Source organism: Berghia stephanieae, chromosome 4 (assembly GCF_034508935.2).
Source record: "Berghia stephanieae isolate SIO BIC M18660-M18661 chromosome 4, UCSD_Bste_1.3, whole genome shotgun sequence".
NCBI classification, from domain to species: domain Eukaryota; kingdom Metazoa; phylum Mollusca; class Gastropoda; order Nudibranchia; family Aeolidiidae; genus Berghia; species Berghia stephanieae.
Window position 1 is genome coordinate 58,159,661 of NC_088363.1, and position 17,500 is coordinate 58,177,160.

Sequence of the window (17,500 nt, forward strand, 5' to 3'; positions counted from 1 at the left end):
CACAATCAAGAAAGATTTCCTCCGATCTATATTCATCCACCGTAATAATCTGTTTACGATTAAACAAATATGACCTAAACCAATCAAGCGCTGCACCAGACACGCCATAAGTAATTTCAAGACGTTTGAGAAGAAGATTGTGATCAATAGTATCAAAAGCAGACGATAGGTCAAGCAAATTCAGCAAAGAACATGAACCATTGTCTATAACAGAGAGGAGATCATTAACAACCCTAACAAGTGCGGTTTCCGTCGAATGATGTTGCCTATAAGCAGACTGAAATTTTTCTTCAAGACAATTATTTTTAAGATGAGACAGTAATTGTTTCAAAACAGCTTTTCTAAGATCTTAGAGAGAAAAGGAAGATTAGAGACAGGGCGATAGTTTTTTAAGTTCTCTTTATCGAGATCAGGTTTTTTCAAAAGGGGTTTGACATGAGCAACTTTGTAAATGTCTGGTACAGCACCTGACTGCAACGAATTATTAACAATACATGTAAATGGTGTTAAAATTACATCAATGCATTTTTTTAAAATGGCAGTATTTAAGGGGTCTAAATCACAACTTTTAGTTGGAGACGACATAATGCAATCACGTAAGTCAGCTTCAGTAATCTTTGAAAAATGTGTTAACGAATCACCATGAAACTTGTCAAATGTTGTAGGGATCGATTCAGACGAGAGTTCCTTCCTGATGGTATCCGTTTTTTCTTTAAAATATTGACCAAAGCGAGTTGGTAGATCTGCACGATCGATTAAAGATGGGAGAGCTGGTTGCGTCTGTTGTCCCAGCAGTTCCTTGGTCAAGGCAAAGAATTGTCTCGAACGTCCCACGTTTTTGAGGCTTTCTTCATAGAATTTCTTTTTGGCCTGAAATTGACGGCTTTTGCATCATTTCTAGCCGCGATGTATCGCTTCTTATCGACAGCATCTCTGGACTTGAGCCATTTTCTTTCTGCCCGCCTCCTGGCTAATCCATTCAATTTTATTTCGGTATTATACCAGGGTGCTTGACGTCTCACTTTTACTGCTCTAGTTGTTAAGGAAGCATGCTTGTCCACCGTACCAACAATTGACTCGTGGAGACCATTCGCATCATGTTTATTTTTAACGTTATGGTCAAGGTCTTGTTTAAAAATGTTCATGTTTATATTCTTCAAATTACGAGATGTTATCATCTTTTTTACTTCGTGCTTCATTGGAAATAAAACGAAAAACACAATTAAATGATGGTCAGAGATTAATTTATCAATATTTGAGACAGGTGAAGAGAGAGAATGTTCAATGTCTGTAATGACATGATCTATTGTGTGGCCATGGTTGTTTGTAGGACCGCTTACAAGTTGAATATAGTTGTTTGTGTCAATAATCTCCCGAAATACTTTCGATTCATTTTTGTTTCCGAAATAATCAATGTTAAAATCACCCATAAAAATATTATGCTTTTTGTTAATGGATTGCATAGACATAAATTCTCCGAACTCAGATAAAAAATCAATTGTTGATATTTTGTTTTGTTGGCTTGGTGGTGGGCGGTAGACACAGTGAAACGACTTTTTTAAAATTATTTTCATGAATGGCAAATCCAGCGTATTCAAAACTTCTAAAATTATCATGGTGAAATGATATCTTGTCAAAGAGTGACAAGTTGTAAATAATTGCAATACCACCTCCTTTCCTCCCAATGCGTGGAAATGATTTAATACAAAAGCCTTCGGGTGTAATTGCTTTCATAATTGGATCATCATATGAATGATTAAGCCATGTTTCCAAGATGACAAAAATATTAATTTTATGATCTTCAATAATGTCGATTATGTCTTGAGTTTTATTACGACACGATCTAACATTTAGTAATCCAATTTTTAAACTGGTATGATCACTACGTGCAGGTTGTTGTTGTTGTTGTTGTTGTTGTTGTTGTTGTTGTTGTTGTTGCTCAAGACGGTGCTGTTGCTGCGAGTTGTTGTCATGGTGGTCGTTAATTTCATACTGACTGTCACGGACAGTGTTGACATTTGACAAGGAACGGTGAGGATTACTCATTGAAGTGATTAGATTGGATGGGGGACGAGTGTTGATAAATTGAAGCGAGGATCGAGGTCGTAGGGGGAGCGGGCGTGGGGTTGGCCGATGACCAATGACGGTGGTTATAGGGCGTTGTTTTCGTCTACCCCCTCTGAGTCTGTTCACAAAATTAGTATTATAAATAGATCGATGTACACGGTAGTTGTTAAAAGTTGTAAAATATAGCACAGTGAATAAAGTTTCCAATATGGCTGTAAACAAATAGCAGTTTAAAACTATGTTCGACTTTGGAAAATCCATACTTAAATTTTAAAATTTTAGAAAAATCCTCTGTTAGAAATCGTTAAAATGTATATCAATAAAACCACAAGACTATCACAAATCAGATGGTATTAAAATCCAGGCGAAATGTCAGATAAAAATCACTCAAAACACGTAAATGAAAGAGCCAACAAAAACAAGACTCGCCGGTCAGGCGTGTTACAATCCATCTTATATACTTACTTAATTACTTATCAGAACCAGCGACCAGCTAAGCTCTAGACCTTCGGTCTTGTGCCATGACATAGAAGTTAGATGTCTTTTGTATTTGTCAGAGGTGTGTTACTGATGCTTGTATTTGCCCTATTGACGAAATGTATTAAGGGAATATTACTTATTTATTGTTTGTTCATTGTTATTTATTTTGAATTTATTAATTTAGCCATTCTTTTCAATACAACTCCGCTTTTAAGTACCACTGCCCTTAGTCTTTGCTTTGCGAATCCCGAAAGCTAGATCAATTAGAACCCCCCCCCCCCCCCCCCCAAATAAAACAAAAAAAAAAACAAAAACAAAATTTGACCTTTTATATAGAGCAATATCCACTAGCCAGGCGGAGGTGTCATTTCTTGTTATTATCAAGATAAGTTCCCGCTCCACTACTTTTCTGAATTAATGTTCACCCCAAAAACCCGTGCTTACTCAATGTCTCAATCGTTTCTGTTACATGTTTGTGTTGAGATTATGGCCAGTACGCTTAAATGCTGGCTAACAAACTGCGCGGCGTTTGTGTGTGTGTTGAACCCATGACCTCAAGAAGTAGAGGAGAGCGGCTCAATATAGACACAAAGTTTGAAACCACTTTTTTTTTATTTGGAGTGGTGGATAGCTCATACAGTAGAGCCGCACTCTCCCCGGCCAGGCGGAGTTGTCGTACCAGTAAGGTCGCGGGTTAGAGCCCCCATCGTTGCGAACAATTTATATTCTCTATTGTCTTCTGGCACTTTCCTACTCATCTCATTTCTTATTATCAATGGGACATTTATCCCTTGCAACTTTCCGTAAAAAGAAGACGGAATTTTTCTTTTTTTTTTAAATAGTGGCGGAACCAGGATTTGAACCCACAACGTAGATTCTGGAAAAACTTCCAGGGCAGACGACTAAACCATTCGGCCATGACACCCACTTCGAAGTTGACGCATATTGTGTATATGTAGTAAAAGCTGATTTAATGTTGGTTAATTTTATGTTTTTATTTTTATAGATATTTTATTAACTTTCCTTATTTATATGTGCATTTGGAAACATTCCATATTCTGGAATGTGGATAATTGTTCAAAAGGTTTTAAATGGTAGAGGTCGCTCTCCTCGCACTAGGAGGAAGGAAGATCAATTACAATCCCAGGTTGATTTTAGATGTTATTCAGGATCTTCATTCCACCCAGCAGTGTGAGGGTTCCTTGATCTATTAGATCTGGCGGAGAATACGGTGTACAATTGACTGGAGCCCTATCAAAAGGGTAGCATGCTCACTTTACAATTAGGAAACCGGAGTACACTCAGGTTCCAGGGGACTTGTATACAATTGACGACCTACAAGGCTCTTTTCAAAATCACTAAGTTTAGCATTTGTGCCTTCAAGTCCATTTTTAAGTAATAAAAAAGTCGTTCAATCTCTTTCCATGCTAGACAGTTTTCCCCAAGGTCCGATAACAACTCTCATTAAATCAAGCGTATTCTTGTAGGTAGAAACTCCATCTGCAATTGTTTCACACACATCGTTACGGATTATGCTGTACACTAACTAAACACATTTCTCAAATTCTTGCTTGAACACATACATTTGCTTCAAATACCAATCGATTAAAATGACTCCAAACCTTACCAAACGTTTGAAAACTTTGAGTTTAAAAAGAATAAATATTAAGTTTGAGACTTTTATTTGGACATGTTCATTGACCAATTTTGACGCAAAAATTTTCTGGCTAAAGGAAGCTAAAATGTGTCTTGTCAATGTACGGCAAATTGACAAGTGAGTGAATAAATTTGGCATACCTTGGAGTATTTTCTCGAGCTTTCAATAAATCAATAACATCACTGCTTGATGGTGAGCGCGTGGTGATTGCGTTTTTGGGGGTTTATTATGATTATTTTTTGCTTTATGGAAATGTGTTAGTCAACTGCCTTGTATTATTGGATCAAGTCGTAACTTTCACAAAATTGATCAGCCGTTCTCAGTTGATCCAACTGGAATTAACCAGTGCTGTACTTTTGAAAGACACGTTTTTAAACATTTGGCCAGAAAATGTGTCCTTCAATATCGATCGATTTAACTGACCCTCATCTTTGCAAAAACTCTGAAACCTGGGACTTAAAGAAGGCCTCGAGAGGTCCCAGGTTTGAGGGTTTTTGCCAAGATGAGGGTCATTTAAATCGATCGATATTTGAAGGTCAAGTTTTCTGGCAAAATTTCTAAATACTTCTCGGATTAAAGTGATTTGTAAACAGTAATGGAAATAAATGGGTATAACAGGTGATAAAAAGACCCAAAAATACCAAAGACGGATCGTTTTGGGCTAAATACCCTTCTTCAGCCAATAACAAAAAAATAAAACAATAATATATCACTTAAAATCCAGAATGACGGTAGAAAAGTATTTGGGACATCTTGCCGGCCAGTACGATTTCGAAATGGGAAACAAAATACTGGATTGCTAATGAATGTTGATAAAGGAATTGGCAAGGATGGACAGCTCAATATTAATGAGGAAAGCTGAGGATAATATAGATTGAGGGCCCTTACTGCAAAGTCATCTCTCATGTCACCTCTATATGCGACCGCCTCGGTCAGGAGAATGAGGTGAGAGGCTAGGTTTTTTTTTTACATTTGATTTATTGGCGCTGATATGACCTTAATGTGTTGCAAGCGCCGTAAAACCCTTAAAAACAAACAAACAAACAAAACATTTGATTTATATTTATAAAAAAAAATTAAAACGACGAATTAAAAAAATTCTATCAGGCAAGTCTTGTTACTACACTTTTACTAAATATTGAAAATATTGCTGCGTGAAGCTCGAAGGAAAAAATAACGATACGTGTTTAATTGTAAGCTTCAATTTATTAGACAAAGACAGATACTGTGGACGTTGGGGTAGTAGTATAACTATTATAGGTATTAATGGTAGTAGCAGTAGTAGCAATAGCAGCATCAGCAGCAGCAGCAGCAGCAGCAGCAGCAGTAGTAGTAGTAGTAGTAGTAGTAGTAGTAGTAGTAGTAGTAGTAGTAGTAGTAGTAGGAGTCGTGGTACTAGCAGTGGATAAAGGGGAAACCCAGAACGTCCACGGGGATCTGTCTTCGTCTAATAAATTGAAGCTTTCAATTCAACACTTATCGTTATTTTTTTTTCACTTTTACCAAAGGCGAATACAGCGAGTGTCTTACTAATTGTGTAGTTTAATGTCGGGAGTCCATATCTTGCCACAGGGTAATCTGACCTGGAGAACTCCTCCGTACTCGTTGGGGTCCCAAGCAATCAGGGCATCTTGCCATTTCTGAGAAATTGGAATTTTGGGGTGGAAAAGACGTAAGTAAAGTTATTTCATTCGTTCTTGTAATAAAAGTATCAAAGAATTGTAATTTCGATTAAAGACGTAAATAAAGATAGATTGTAATAACGGTATCGAAGAATTGTAATTTCGATTTAAGACGTAAATTAAGATAGATTGTAATAACGGTATCAAAGAAATGTAATTTTTATTAAAGACGTAAATAAAGATAGATTGTAATAAAGGTATCAAAGAATTGTAATTTTATTAAATTATTTAATTTGTGCGGCTATGTGGTCTAGTGGTATGACACTCGCTTTCGGATCGGAAGGTCCTGAACTCGAGCTTCGCTCGGCGCATAGTTGAGTCCTTGAGAAAAGCTCTTTATTCACATTCTCTAACCGTACTGTGTAAAATGAGTACCTGGCCGTTAACAGCATGGTCTCTGTCAGAAAAAAAGTGCAATATCGCCTAACAGTTAAATGTTGCTGTTGGTCAGGGACCCCTTGTAAAAGCGCTTTGAGCACATTAAGTGGATACTAATAATAATAATAATAATAATAAGCATATTTATATAGCGCCATTGTCGAAACCTCAAAGCGCTGTATAAAAGCTCAGGTTTTTTATACAAAAATATCAATGTAATCTATTGTGTCGAAATAGTAGCTTATTATATTGTGTGTGAATTACGGTCGGAAATTGACGTCAGATCCAAATATGTGACTTATCGTCTCAAAGAGGTATTATGTCAGAATGGACCAGATGATATCAAAAAGTGATTGCAAAATTTAAATGACGAGAAATATGAAATGTTTTTTTTTGACGTTAAGAAACTATATCTTTTGCCCTCAATAAAATAAAAATAGTAACCCAGCTCATATTTTTCACTTTATTTCAAAGTTATATATATATAGAATATATCAAAGATGTCAAAAAGTGATTGAAAAGTTTTAATGAGAAATGTGAAACGTTGGTTTTTGTTACGTTAAGAAACTGTAGCTTTTGCCCTCAATAAAACAAACCAAAAAAAAGGAACCCGGCTCATATTTTTCACTTTATTTCAGTTTTAGCACCTGAATCAACTCGACATAACAGCGTTTTGAGACGACGGGTCACACATATGAGAATTTGATAAAATGAAACTTTTTTTTTTTTGTTTGTTGATTTTGGTTGGTATTTTTTGTTGTTTTTTTTTAATCGAAAAAGAATAGGATTTCTTAACCCTCTCCTTACCAACCATAGAAAAATCGTCACATTCGTTATGTGTCTGATTTCTTTCCTACATTACATCATTAAAAGAAAATATTTTGTTAGAGCTATACTTGACACTGTCTTGTAGAGCGTATTTTGCTGAAGAATATTCTATGATAGAATGTGCTTTTTGCTTTTCTGTTTGAATAAATAAATCTATTTTTGTTTAGGGTGGTTGTAAAATTTTGGGTAAAATTCTGGAAATGTATGGTAAGGAGAGAGTTAAAGAACGAATAACTAAAATGTCCAATTTCAAACCGTTTAAAATTTGAATTCACTACTATTAGACATCTGGTTAACTCTTGAGATAATACCAGATTCAGGGGTCAGATCACAAACGCCTCAAAACTGTGATAGTCGGATTGATGCTGATACTAAAAACAACAACAACAAAAAACAAAAAAAAAACTTGAGCTTTTATTATAGCACAATATACACTAAAAGTGCTCAAAGCGCTTTACAAGGGGTCCTTGACCAACAGCAACTTATAACATGTAGAACGAAACATGACGCCTGTTAGGCGACAATACATTTTTTTTCTGACAGCGACAACGCTGTTAACAGCCACGTCCTCATTTTATACCTGAGTACGGTGAGAGAATGTGACTAAAGAGTTTTTTTTCCAAGGACTCAACTACACGCCGAGCGAGGCTCGAACCCAGTACATTCCAATCCGAAAGCGAGTGTCATACCACAAGACCACATAGCGGCACGGGATTTGAATAATATAATAACCTCAACAACTTTCTAAGCCTTCGACCACAAGTAATCAGAATAGGCTTCATTAGTTGTGACGTCACTTCCCTCGTAATGACGCATAGTAACTTAGTAACTGGTTCTAAACTATCGGAACAATGGCGGACGTCCTAATAAAATACTTCTTCGACGATCATAAAAGTGTATCCAGAGGAGAAAGACATTATAAATCTGATCATGTTTTGACTTTTATATATTCAAATCACATGACATGTGAAAAAGTTTTAGCCAGCATGAAGAATAAAAACTACCGATTTTCTTTGTTTAGAACCAAGCTGCTCGTTGCTGGGCGGACGTGACATCAGACTATTGAATCCTATTGAGTCGACTTCGAGTTACATTCAGTTTTAGACCAGATACTTTGGAAGGCCAGTTGCGCTAAGATCAGCGACCTAATATGCTTTCTATATTGAAAATTGTGTCAATGCATGACATAATCCGTCGGAAGGTGAAAATTTTGGATTTGGAATGTTCTTTTTTCGTTTTCTGAAAGAATATACTCACCAGAGCACTTTAATCTTATATGAATTAAATCGGGTGATTTTTAATGAAGTTATGGTCAGATGTATGGGAAAGGTATCCAGCAACATATTTTTTTCAAATTTGATACTTTTCAACTTGACTAGCTTTAAAAAATATTTAGAAGTGAAATTAAGCTTTGATATTTCCCGAAGATGTACAAAAAGGATTGATTTATTCATTTATGACAAGAGTTCAGTTTGGATAAAAATTGACCTTCTTACTAAACTTGCCAATATCTCAGTTCAAACCTTTTCACCATCCGACTTATTATGTCATTCACTGTTATAATTATTAAATAGATATGGTATAATGTACATCATGTGATAGATGTCACCCGTTCCCAGACTTCAGATAAAGAACATCGGACAGGTTATTTCAGTTTCAAAATATATTACCATAAAAATATGTTTGAATAGCAGTCTAAGACCAATGACCTCCAGTACATGGAAAGGTAATATAGATAGTATGCGCTTGGCAAAGAAGCTCACAATATTGCCATCGGGAAGTATAACCGACCAACACACAAAACTCTGTATAACCATGAACTATTATAGTCTGGTTGATACAGTTTAGTGAGAATTACTCATAAACATGGATGGCAAAAAACAATAACAAAGACCTGAGTGACGTCAACTTCGTTCTATCTATAGATCAACCCCATTGGGGCAGCGTGACCTCGGAAACGAATCGCAAGTTATCCAGCTTGTGAACATGCGGAAAATATTATGGTTAAAGGATAAGTAAACTTTCTGAGGTGACATGTTTATAAATCAGAGACTTCTACAGAGTGTTCTATTATTAGGTAATGATATCAATGGATAGCATCGACTGAAGGCTAAACGCTGTCAGATGAAGATACATACAGATGCAAAGAATGAAAACCATCAGTATGCTAATTACCTAACCGATCTAAGCATTTTGGAACAACAACAACACAAGGAAACATCCAACTGCCTCAGCACCTTAACACACATGATGACATTCTTAAACTAAGAACACTTGCACTAGACAGACGATTTATCGAGGCAAATTACCAACTGGATAATAGAAACAGACTGACTCCAAGTGACCCACACATTCAAGGCAAGAGTTCATAGAGACTGCGCAGCCATATTCATTTTGGAATATAACGACATCAAGACTAAAATCTCGTTCACCTTTCTACCTATCAAAGAAAGAAAACTACAACACGCAAGAAGCCTGATGCGAGGAATGGAAAAGGAAAAAACCAACAGGAGGGGAACTAATTGAAGATCCCTGTAAAAGTCTCCCAGGTCTACAGGATCAACCAAGAAAATACTGGGTAGCTGCAAATAGACTACGGTCAAAACATACAAGAACAGCTGCCAACATGTACAAATGGGGCTCCAAGAATCACCAACATGCCCAAAGTGCAACCAAGCACCACAAGATGCAAACCACCTCGTACTAGATTGCCCAGAGACAAAACTTGAAGGGGGATTTGAAACCATCAACAAATGTGATGATGACTTCAGAACCTTTATTGATACCTTGAACATAGAAGTGTAGCCGAACGATACTACTACTACTACTATTTAATATTTAACGACTAGTATCATTTTCCAGATAGAAACTACTAATTTTTAGAATTGCTAGTTAAGCCTCTCTGGATTAGGAGTTTGCGATTTATTAAGCAATAAACTGCGGTACTACGGAAAAACACGTATTTAAACATTTGACCAGAAAACTCGTCCTTCATATATCGATCGAGATAAATGACTCTCATCTTGGCAAAAACACTTTTCTGTTCATTTTTTTTTTAAACTTGTATTTCCAGAGTACGATAGTTATCTGGTAAAATTGATCGAAATTGGCTAGGTAATCTTATACTATGACATTCGCCTTCGGACCAGAACGATCAAGGTTCGAGCCCTGCTCTAAGCGGCGCAAAGTTGATTCGCTCACCGTACGCAAAATGAGTAAAATGAGTACCTGGTGGTTACAGCACCGTTTCTGTCCGAAAAAAATGTAATATAACCCAACAGGAGTCATGTTTCGTCTTACATGACAAGTAGTATTTTGGCCAGGGACCCCCTGTAAAGTGCTTTGAGCACGTTAAGTGGATATTGCGCTATAGAAATGGTCATGTATTTTGAATGGTGGAAGGCTTGGATTGTGATCCAATTTATTCTTTAATGGATTTCCAAGTCAATATGAAAGTTTTGTTTAAATCAATGACAGATCCTGGCGCCATAATTCAGACATTTTTTTTGGGAGGGGGGGGGGGGGTATGTTTTGTTTTTAATTTTGATATTTTTTGCCTTTTGTGGTTTAGCTTGTTTTTATTTTGTTTTGTTTTTTGACATTCTATTTCCTTTCTGCTTTCTTGATGATTCTGATCTGCCCCATCGATTCCCACTCTCCTCACTATTCATTAACCATAAAAACATTACATTCACATGTTGTCATGTTTTGATTTCCACTTAACCAGTAAAGTGCCCTACTCTGGAAACACACGGCTAAGAAACTCACAACATTGCCATCCGGAAATATCACGGACCAACACACAAAATTATGTGTAATCTTGGTGGTTTATAGTCTGGTTAATACAGTTTAGTGAGAATAATGCACAAACGTGGTTGAACCCCCCCCCCCCCCCCCAAAAAAAAAAAAAAAAAAAAAACAAAAACAAAACCCCAAAGACCTGAGTGACGTCATCTTCATTCTATCTATTTACAAATTTGACCAGAAAACTCGTCTTTCAACTATCGATCGATTTAAATGACCCTCAAGTTGGCAAACAAACTCTCAAACCAGGGGCCTTACGAGTTATCCTAAAGTGGGCCAAGATGAGAGTCATATAAATCGACCGATATATATATATATATATATATATATATATATATATATATAATATATATATATATATATATATAATATTTGGACGAGTTTAAATACGTTAACAAGTTAACAAGATGAAAAGTAAACATGTAAATTGACACGGAGAGGAAATGAAATAAGATGATAGAGCTTTAAAGAAAAATCAGATGAGATTACAATAAATATTGTTGGAAAGCTCGCCTCAGAGGCATCATCTGTTTAGTCTTTATTTTTATCTCGTTACCTAAAAAATAAAACAAACTGAATGTGATGATAAGGAGAAAAAAAATTCCACAAGCTGGGTCTGAGAATCTGCTGATAGATCGATTTTTTTAATGCATCATTTTTTTCTTTTATGCGGCAATCTATATTTAAAGTTTGCTGTGGAATAACGACGTTGCACTAAGACCCGCTTCAAAAAAAATAATTAGTATAATAATGGGATTTAAAATTACTCAAATAAATAATACTTCGGCCTTTAGCCTCTTTGGGTAGAAGTAGACAAGAAAAGAAAATATATTATAATACATTTGCATAATGGTTAGTAAATGAGAAAAAGAGGGTAAAAAAAGAAAACGTTATAGTTAAAAATGTGTGTGAGTTTGTGTGTGTGTGTGTGAGAGAGAGAGAGAGACAGAGAGAAAGAGAGAGAAGGAGAGAGAGAGAGAGACTCATTTAGGCACCTCTAGATTTTGGACCAATTTCAAGCACCTTGTCCATTTTTTCCTTGGGCAATATATCAAAAAAGGCAACGTGACACCCAGGTAGAAAATGAATTTAATCGTTTTCATCTTTCGACCACCTTGGAATTGCAAGGGAAAAGATGAACTTAAAAAAATACTTGAGCTTTTACACAGTGCAATGTCGACTAAACGTGCTCAAACGCTTTACAAATGCTCAGGGTTTTGTTCTATGAGGCAAAGAAGAGAAGTATATATAAAAGTGGACGTTATGTCAAACGAGTTTTGACGACAAGGGAAAAATATACTACGAATCTTGACTATGACATTTATTTTTGTGTTAGATATTTAATAATTATTTGAAACAGCGATATGTAGTCTACCGACAATTGACAAATTAACAATGGATATTGTTCATATAACATTTAAATTTGTTATTTATGCATGGAAGTTACACAGAGTATTTAAAAGGTTGTTAAAGCCTGTTCGCTCTTATACGATACTATACGATACGATACGATAATATTTACATCTTTAACTCGTGAATAAATGGCAATAAATAACTACCTATTTTTTTCTGAATGATGATAGATAATACTTAGCGAGCGATTAACTGGTTAACCGTCGTACTCTGGAAAAACATGTATTTAATTATTTTGCCAAAAAACTCGTCCTTCAAATATCGTGGCAGCGTTGCTCAGAGGTACGGTCTTTGCTTCGTACCCGAAAGGTATCGATTTCGATCACCTGCCACTGCGCTGTGTGTCCTTGAGCAAGTCACCTCGCCTAAGCTCAATTTGCGGCGCTGCACTGCGGCGGACGCCTGGGTTATTCCAGTCTTCCTTTGGAATATACACTAGAGACAAATTTCCCCGATAGGATGAATAAAGGGATTTTTAAAATAATTATCAATAGATTTAAATGATCCTCATCTTGGTGAAAACTCTCAAATCTGGGATCTAAATGACAGTCATCTTGACAAACACTCTCAAACCTGTGACCTGTGCGAGGCTAAATTTTAAGTACGTGTTATTTTTCCATAGTACGACAGTTAACTGGTTAATAAGCGCCCCCTAATTTCATAGTGACTGTATTTGTCTATTCCTTTCACCAGTTATTCTCAACAGAACAATACTTACATATTGGTCCCACACGCTAAGCGTGAGCACTTGTTCCTGCTCATCAAGGCCTAGCAGTTGCTGTAACTGTATGGCAAATTCCACAACAACCGTGTCGTTAAACTGCCGGACTGGACGACCGATGGATGATCGCATCTTATACGCTTCCACTACCATATTTGCCACCATATCTTCGTAGGTCATTTCACGAGCCTGGGGAACCGCTGAGAATGATTTGGGAGAAGAAGAAAATGAGGGAGAGAGAGAGAGAGAGAGAGAGAGAGAGAGAGAGAGAGAGAGAGAGAGAGAGAGAGAGAGAGAGAAATAAGTCCAAGTTAGGATAGATAACGGGGGTCCCAATAGCTCAATTGGTAGAGCACTCGTTTCACACGCAAAGGGACCAAGATAGATCCCGGGTGCAGTCGAGATATTTTTCTGACCCCCCTGTCCATCCAGCAATGAATGGGCAGCTGAGTCTGTTAGATTTGCCGTAGAGTTGTTTTTTTTTTTTGCGATAGACTAGCGTCCTATCCAAAAGGTAGCAAGCACTTGCTATTGTCCGTTTCACGCTATAGAGACCGGGATATAAACTCCGGCTCCATGGGCCAATGGCTCTGAATGAAGGACTACTTAAGAAAGGAGAGAGAACAAAAGTGGGGTATCAAAAGCTGATTCCAATCTCATTGTGAGTGTAAAATCACTCTTCCTAAGGACTGAATACATATCTTGTATAATTGATCTCCTCGTTTCAGAGTTATCTGGCATCTTATTTTCTATTCTAAATACATGCTGGTCGTAGATCATCCATCATCGCTTGTTTACGTCCCGTAATCCCAAGAATCTGCCTAAACATCCTGCTACTAATATAGATATGACTCATGATTCAACGTGTACCCGATTCATTATTAGGTCTCATAAGGACTGGTTACATACACATATAACCAATGAGTTTGGAACCGGAGGATTAGAGGTTGTGACGTCCTATTTTCTCTGCACTGTTATGTCTGACTGATATGTCCCCAACACTGTAAGATGGCAGAGAACCAGGGGCGCTTGAGGACAAGCCTTTCCGTCCTAACAGGACAAAGAGGATTAAGTAAGTGAAAATAAAGGAGTTGAGGTAATCCTTCATAACCATTGGGCCCATGGAGCCGGAGTTTATCCCGGTTTCTATAATGTAAAACGGTCAATAGCAATTGCTTACTAAAATCTGGACAGGACTGCTAGTCTATCGCAAATTACTTTCCGACAGATCTAACTGACCCAGCCACCCAATTATAGTTGGGTCGACAAGGGAGTCAGACAAAAAAAATCTCGATGGCACCCAAGATCAATCTCGGTCCCTTTAAAAAAAAAATAGAGCATTTATATAGCGCAATATCCACTTAACGTGCTCAATGCGCTTTACAAGGGGTCCCTGGTCAACAGCAACATTTAACATGTAGGACGAGACGCCTGTTAGGCGATATTACAATTTTTCGGACAAAGACAACTCTGTTAACGGCCAGGTACTCATTTTACACCTGAGTACGGTGAGAGAATGTGAGTAAAGAGTCTTTTCCAAGGACTCAACTATGCGCCGAGCGAGGCTCGAACCCAGGACCCTCCGATCCGAAAGCGAGTGTCATACCACTAGACCACATAGCCGCCTTTGCGTTTAAAGCGAGTATTCTCCTCAACTGAGCTATCGGGACCAAAATGCATTCCAACAACACGGGTAGGAAATTGTACGGTATTTTTAAATATCGAATAAGATATAACATTGATTAATTCAAATTTGATTTTGGACGAAAACAATGGAAACATGAGTTGAATGACTTTGGGAAGAAAAATTGATTTATAGGGAACAAGGCTAATTTTTAAAAACACAATAGGATAATAAAGTGTCTCCTACAATTGTGTTATCTCTTAGCACAAAATAAACAACTGTCTTACATTGAAATATTACAGAAATAGGAGGAAGTTCTCTAAAATATATTATGGTACACGTACTATCTAAGGGAACGCTTTCGTCAAGAGTCGTTCCGAAAGCGAACCACCACCACCACCACCACCACTATCATCATCATCATCATCATCATCATCATCATCATCATCATCATCATCATCATCATCATCATCATCATCATCATCATCATCATCATCATCATCATCATCATCATCATCATCATCATCATCATCGTCATCATCATCATGAAATGGTTGTGATTAGTTGTGATTATCATCGGCACTTGTAGTCATCATCAAAACGATCATAGTCCGATAGATTAATAAAATTGATTGCTTTTTAAAAAGATTAGTTTTGTGTGTGTTTGAGTTGTGTGTGTGTGTGTACGTGTGTGTGTGTGTGTGTGTATGTGTGTGGCGGGGGGATGCTTGAAAATGAGCGTGTGTTTGATACCATTTTCTTGTCTTACTTAAAAACGATATTTTAAATCATATTTCAAGTTACATTATGCATAGACGACGTGCAGTTATAGATATGTACACCTCGTGCATTCATTGACCAAAGAACTCATAATATTTGATCGCATTTTAGAACGATAAGACACGTGAAACCCGATGATGTGTCTTTCCGGTTAATCTTGCGGAAAATGGAAAGCATAAATTGTTTTCTTTCCTTTGGATAATAATGACTCCGGACAGATTTCGATCCTGGTTTAAGTCGGAGGTTTATTCTGATCCATTCCCTCTATCAATTCAATAGTGATTGGGTAGCTAGTTGATTATTGAGAAAATAAATAAACGAAAAGTACATAATGATAAACGAGATTCAATGAGAAGAAGGAAGAGGACGAGGAGGAGGAAGAGGAGGATGAGGATAAGAAGATGATGATGAAGGAGAAGAAGAAGAAGAAGGATGAGGAGGAGGAGGAGGAGGAGGAGGAGGAGGAGGAGGAGGGAGGAGGAGGAGGAGGATAAGAAGAATACTCTGTTTATGACCGCAGTACAAAAATAGGAAGAGATAGTAATGCGTACCTCTTGTATCGTGGATGATGACGTATAAAACCAAGACTAGCAAGGTGTGCAGGGGGCTCATGGTTTGAGTCTTGTGCTGGAATAGAAGAATAAAATGGATAGGAATTACTGGGTGGTATGTTAAGTTTGTTTTTGTGCCTGTCTATAAAGATAAGCGGAGAGATGGATTGATATATGAATTTATAGATAGATAGATAAGTAGAGAGATAGATATATAAATAGATAGATAGATAGATAGATTGGTTGCTTGATTGATTGATTAATTGATTAATTAATAGAAAGCTATGTAGATCGAGATAAATAATATAAAAAAAGTAAAATCCTTTTAAACATCCCATAGGAGAAATTTGTCTCAAGTCTATTCCAATGCAGCGCCGCAAACTGAGCTAGGGCGAGGAGACTTGCTCAAGGCTACACAGCGCAGCAGGTATTCAATCTCGGTATGTTTCGAGTAGTATAGATAGAACGAAGTTGACGTCACTCTGGTCTTTGGTATTGCTTTTTGCCATCCGCGCTTATGAATAATTCTCACTAAACTGTATTAACCAGACTATAAACGTTTATGACTACACCTAGTTTTGTGTGTTGGCCCGTTATACTTCCGGATGGCAATGTTTTGAGCTTCTTAGCCAAGCGCATACTATCTATAGGAAGCAAAGACCGTACCGTGTTGTCACGCTGACCCCAGCAGATAGACAAACATACAAATAGATGGAAATAAGGCTACAAGGAACCTGACAAGGGACAAATATGAAAGGACAGTAAGGAAGACAAGAATGAGGTGCGCGAGGGGAAGGTTGGGGGCGGGGGAAGAGAAAAAGTGGGGTCCAGTCTTACTGTAAAATCAACTATCTGATAGACTGTGGAAATAAGCGTAATGAAAACGTGTGAGGAAAATGATGTTTGTTCAGTGTTTTCTTTGCACTATTCTAATAATCATTGAGGACTATTAAGGTCGCAGAGAACTAACGTCTCTATTTTGAAGTAGAAAAAAGGGTTGTTTCCGATATTTGGTGACCCAGTGGTCACCAGAATAATTCGATACAGATCGTAACGCAAACATCCATCTCGAGTGATTTATAAATAAACACACATCAGACTCCCTGTGATAAATTATTATCAAATATTTACTCGAATATCATTTGAATCAGTTATATTTGGTGGAGGTGGTGATAATGATGATGATGATGATGATGATGATGATGATAAAAATGACGATGATGATGATGATGATGATGAATATGATGATGATGATGATGATGATGATGATGATGATGATGATGATGATGATGATGATGTTGATGAGGATGAAGATGATGATGATAATGATAATAATAATAATAATGATGATGATGATGATAATGATGATGATGATGATGATGATGATGATGATGATGATGATGATGATGATGAGAATGATGATGATGAATAATGATGATGAGAATGATGATGATGATGATGATGATGATGATGATGATGATGATGATGATGATGACAAGCTATGATGCACTTTTA

General features: G+C 37.0%; 1 protein-coding gene across 3 annotated transcripts in view; it reads right to left on the minus strand.

The window, feature by feature from the left end:
* The window catches only part of LOC144970908 (neuronal acetylcholine receptor subunit alpha-5-like), a 116,603-nt gene that overhangs the window by 25,872 nt on the left and 73,231 nt on the right, over positions 1–17,500 (minus strand). For 2 of the 3 annotated variants that reach the window (XM_078911062.1, XM_078911063.1), the window contains 3 exons: positions 15,986–16,061; positions 13,028–13,230; positions 5,735–5,844 (listed from right to left, as the gene is read on the minus strand). In XM_078911062.1, the coding sequence (XP_078767188.1) occupies positions 5,735–5,844; positions 13,028–13,230; positions 15,986–16,046 (374 nt within the window). In that variant the 5' untranslated portion in view covers positions 16,047–16,061. Of the gene's footprint in view, positions 1–5,734; positions 5,845–13,027; positions 13,231–15,985; positions 16,062–17,500 lie in introns of those variants that run through there. The other variant, XM_078911064.1, reaches the window with a different exon arrangement.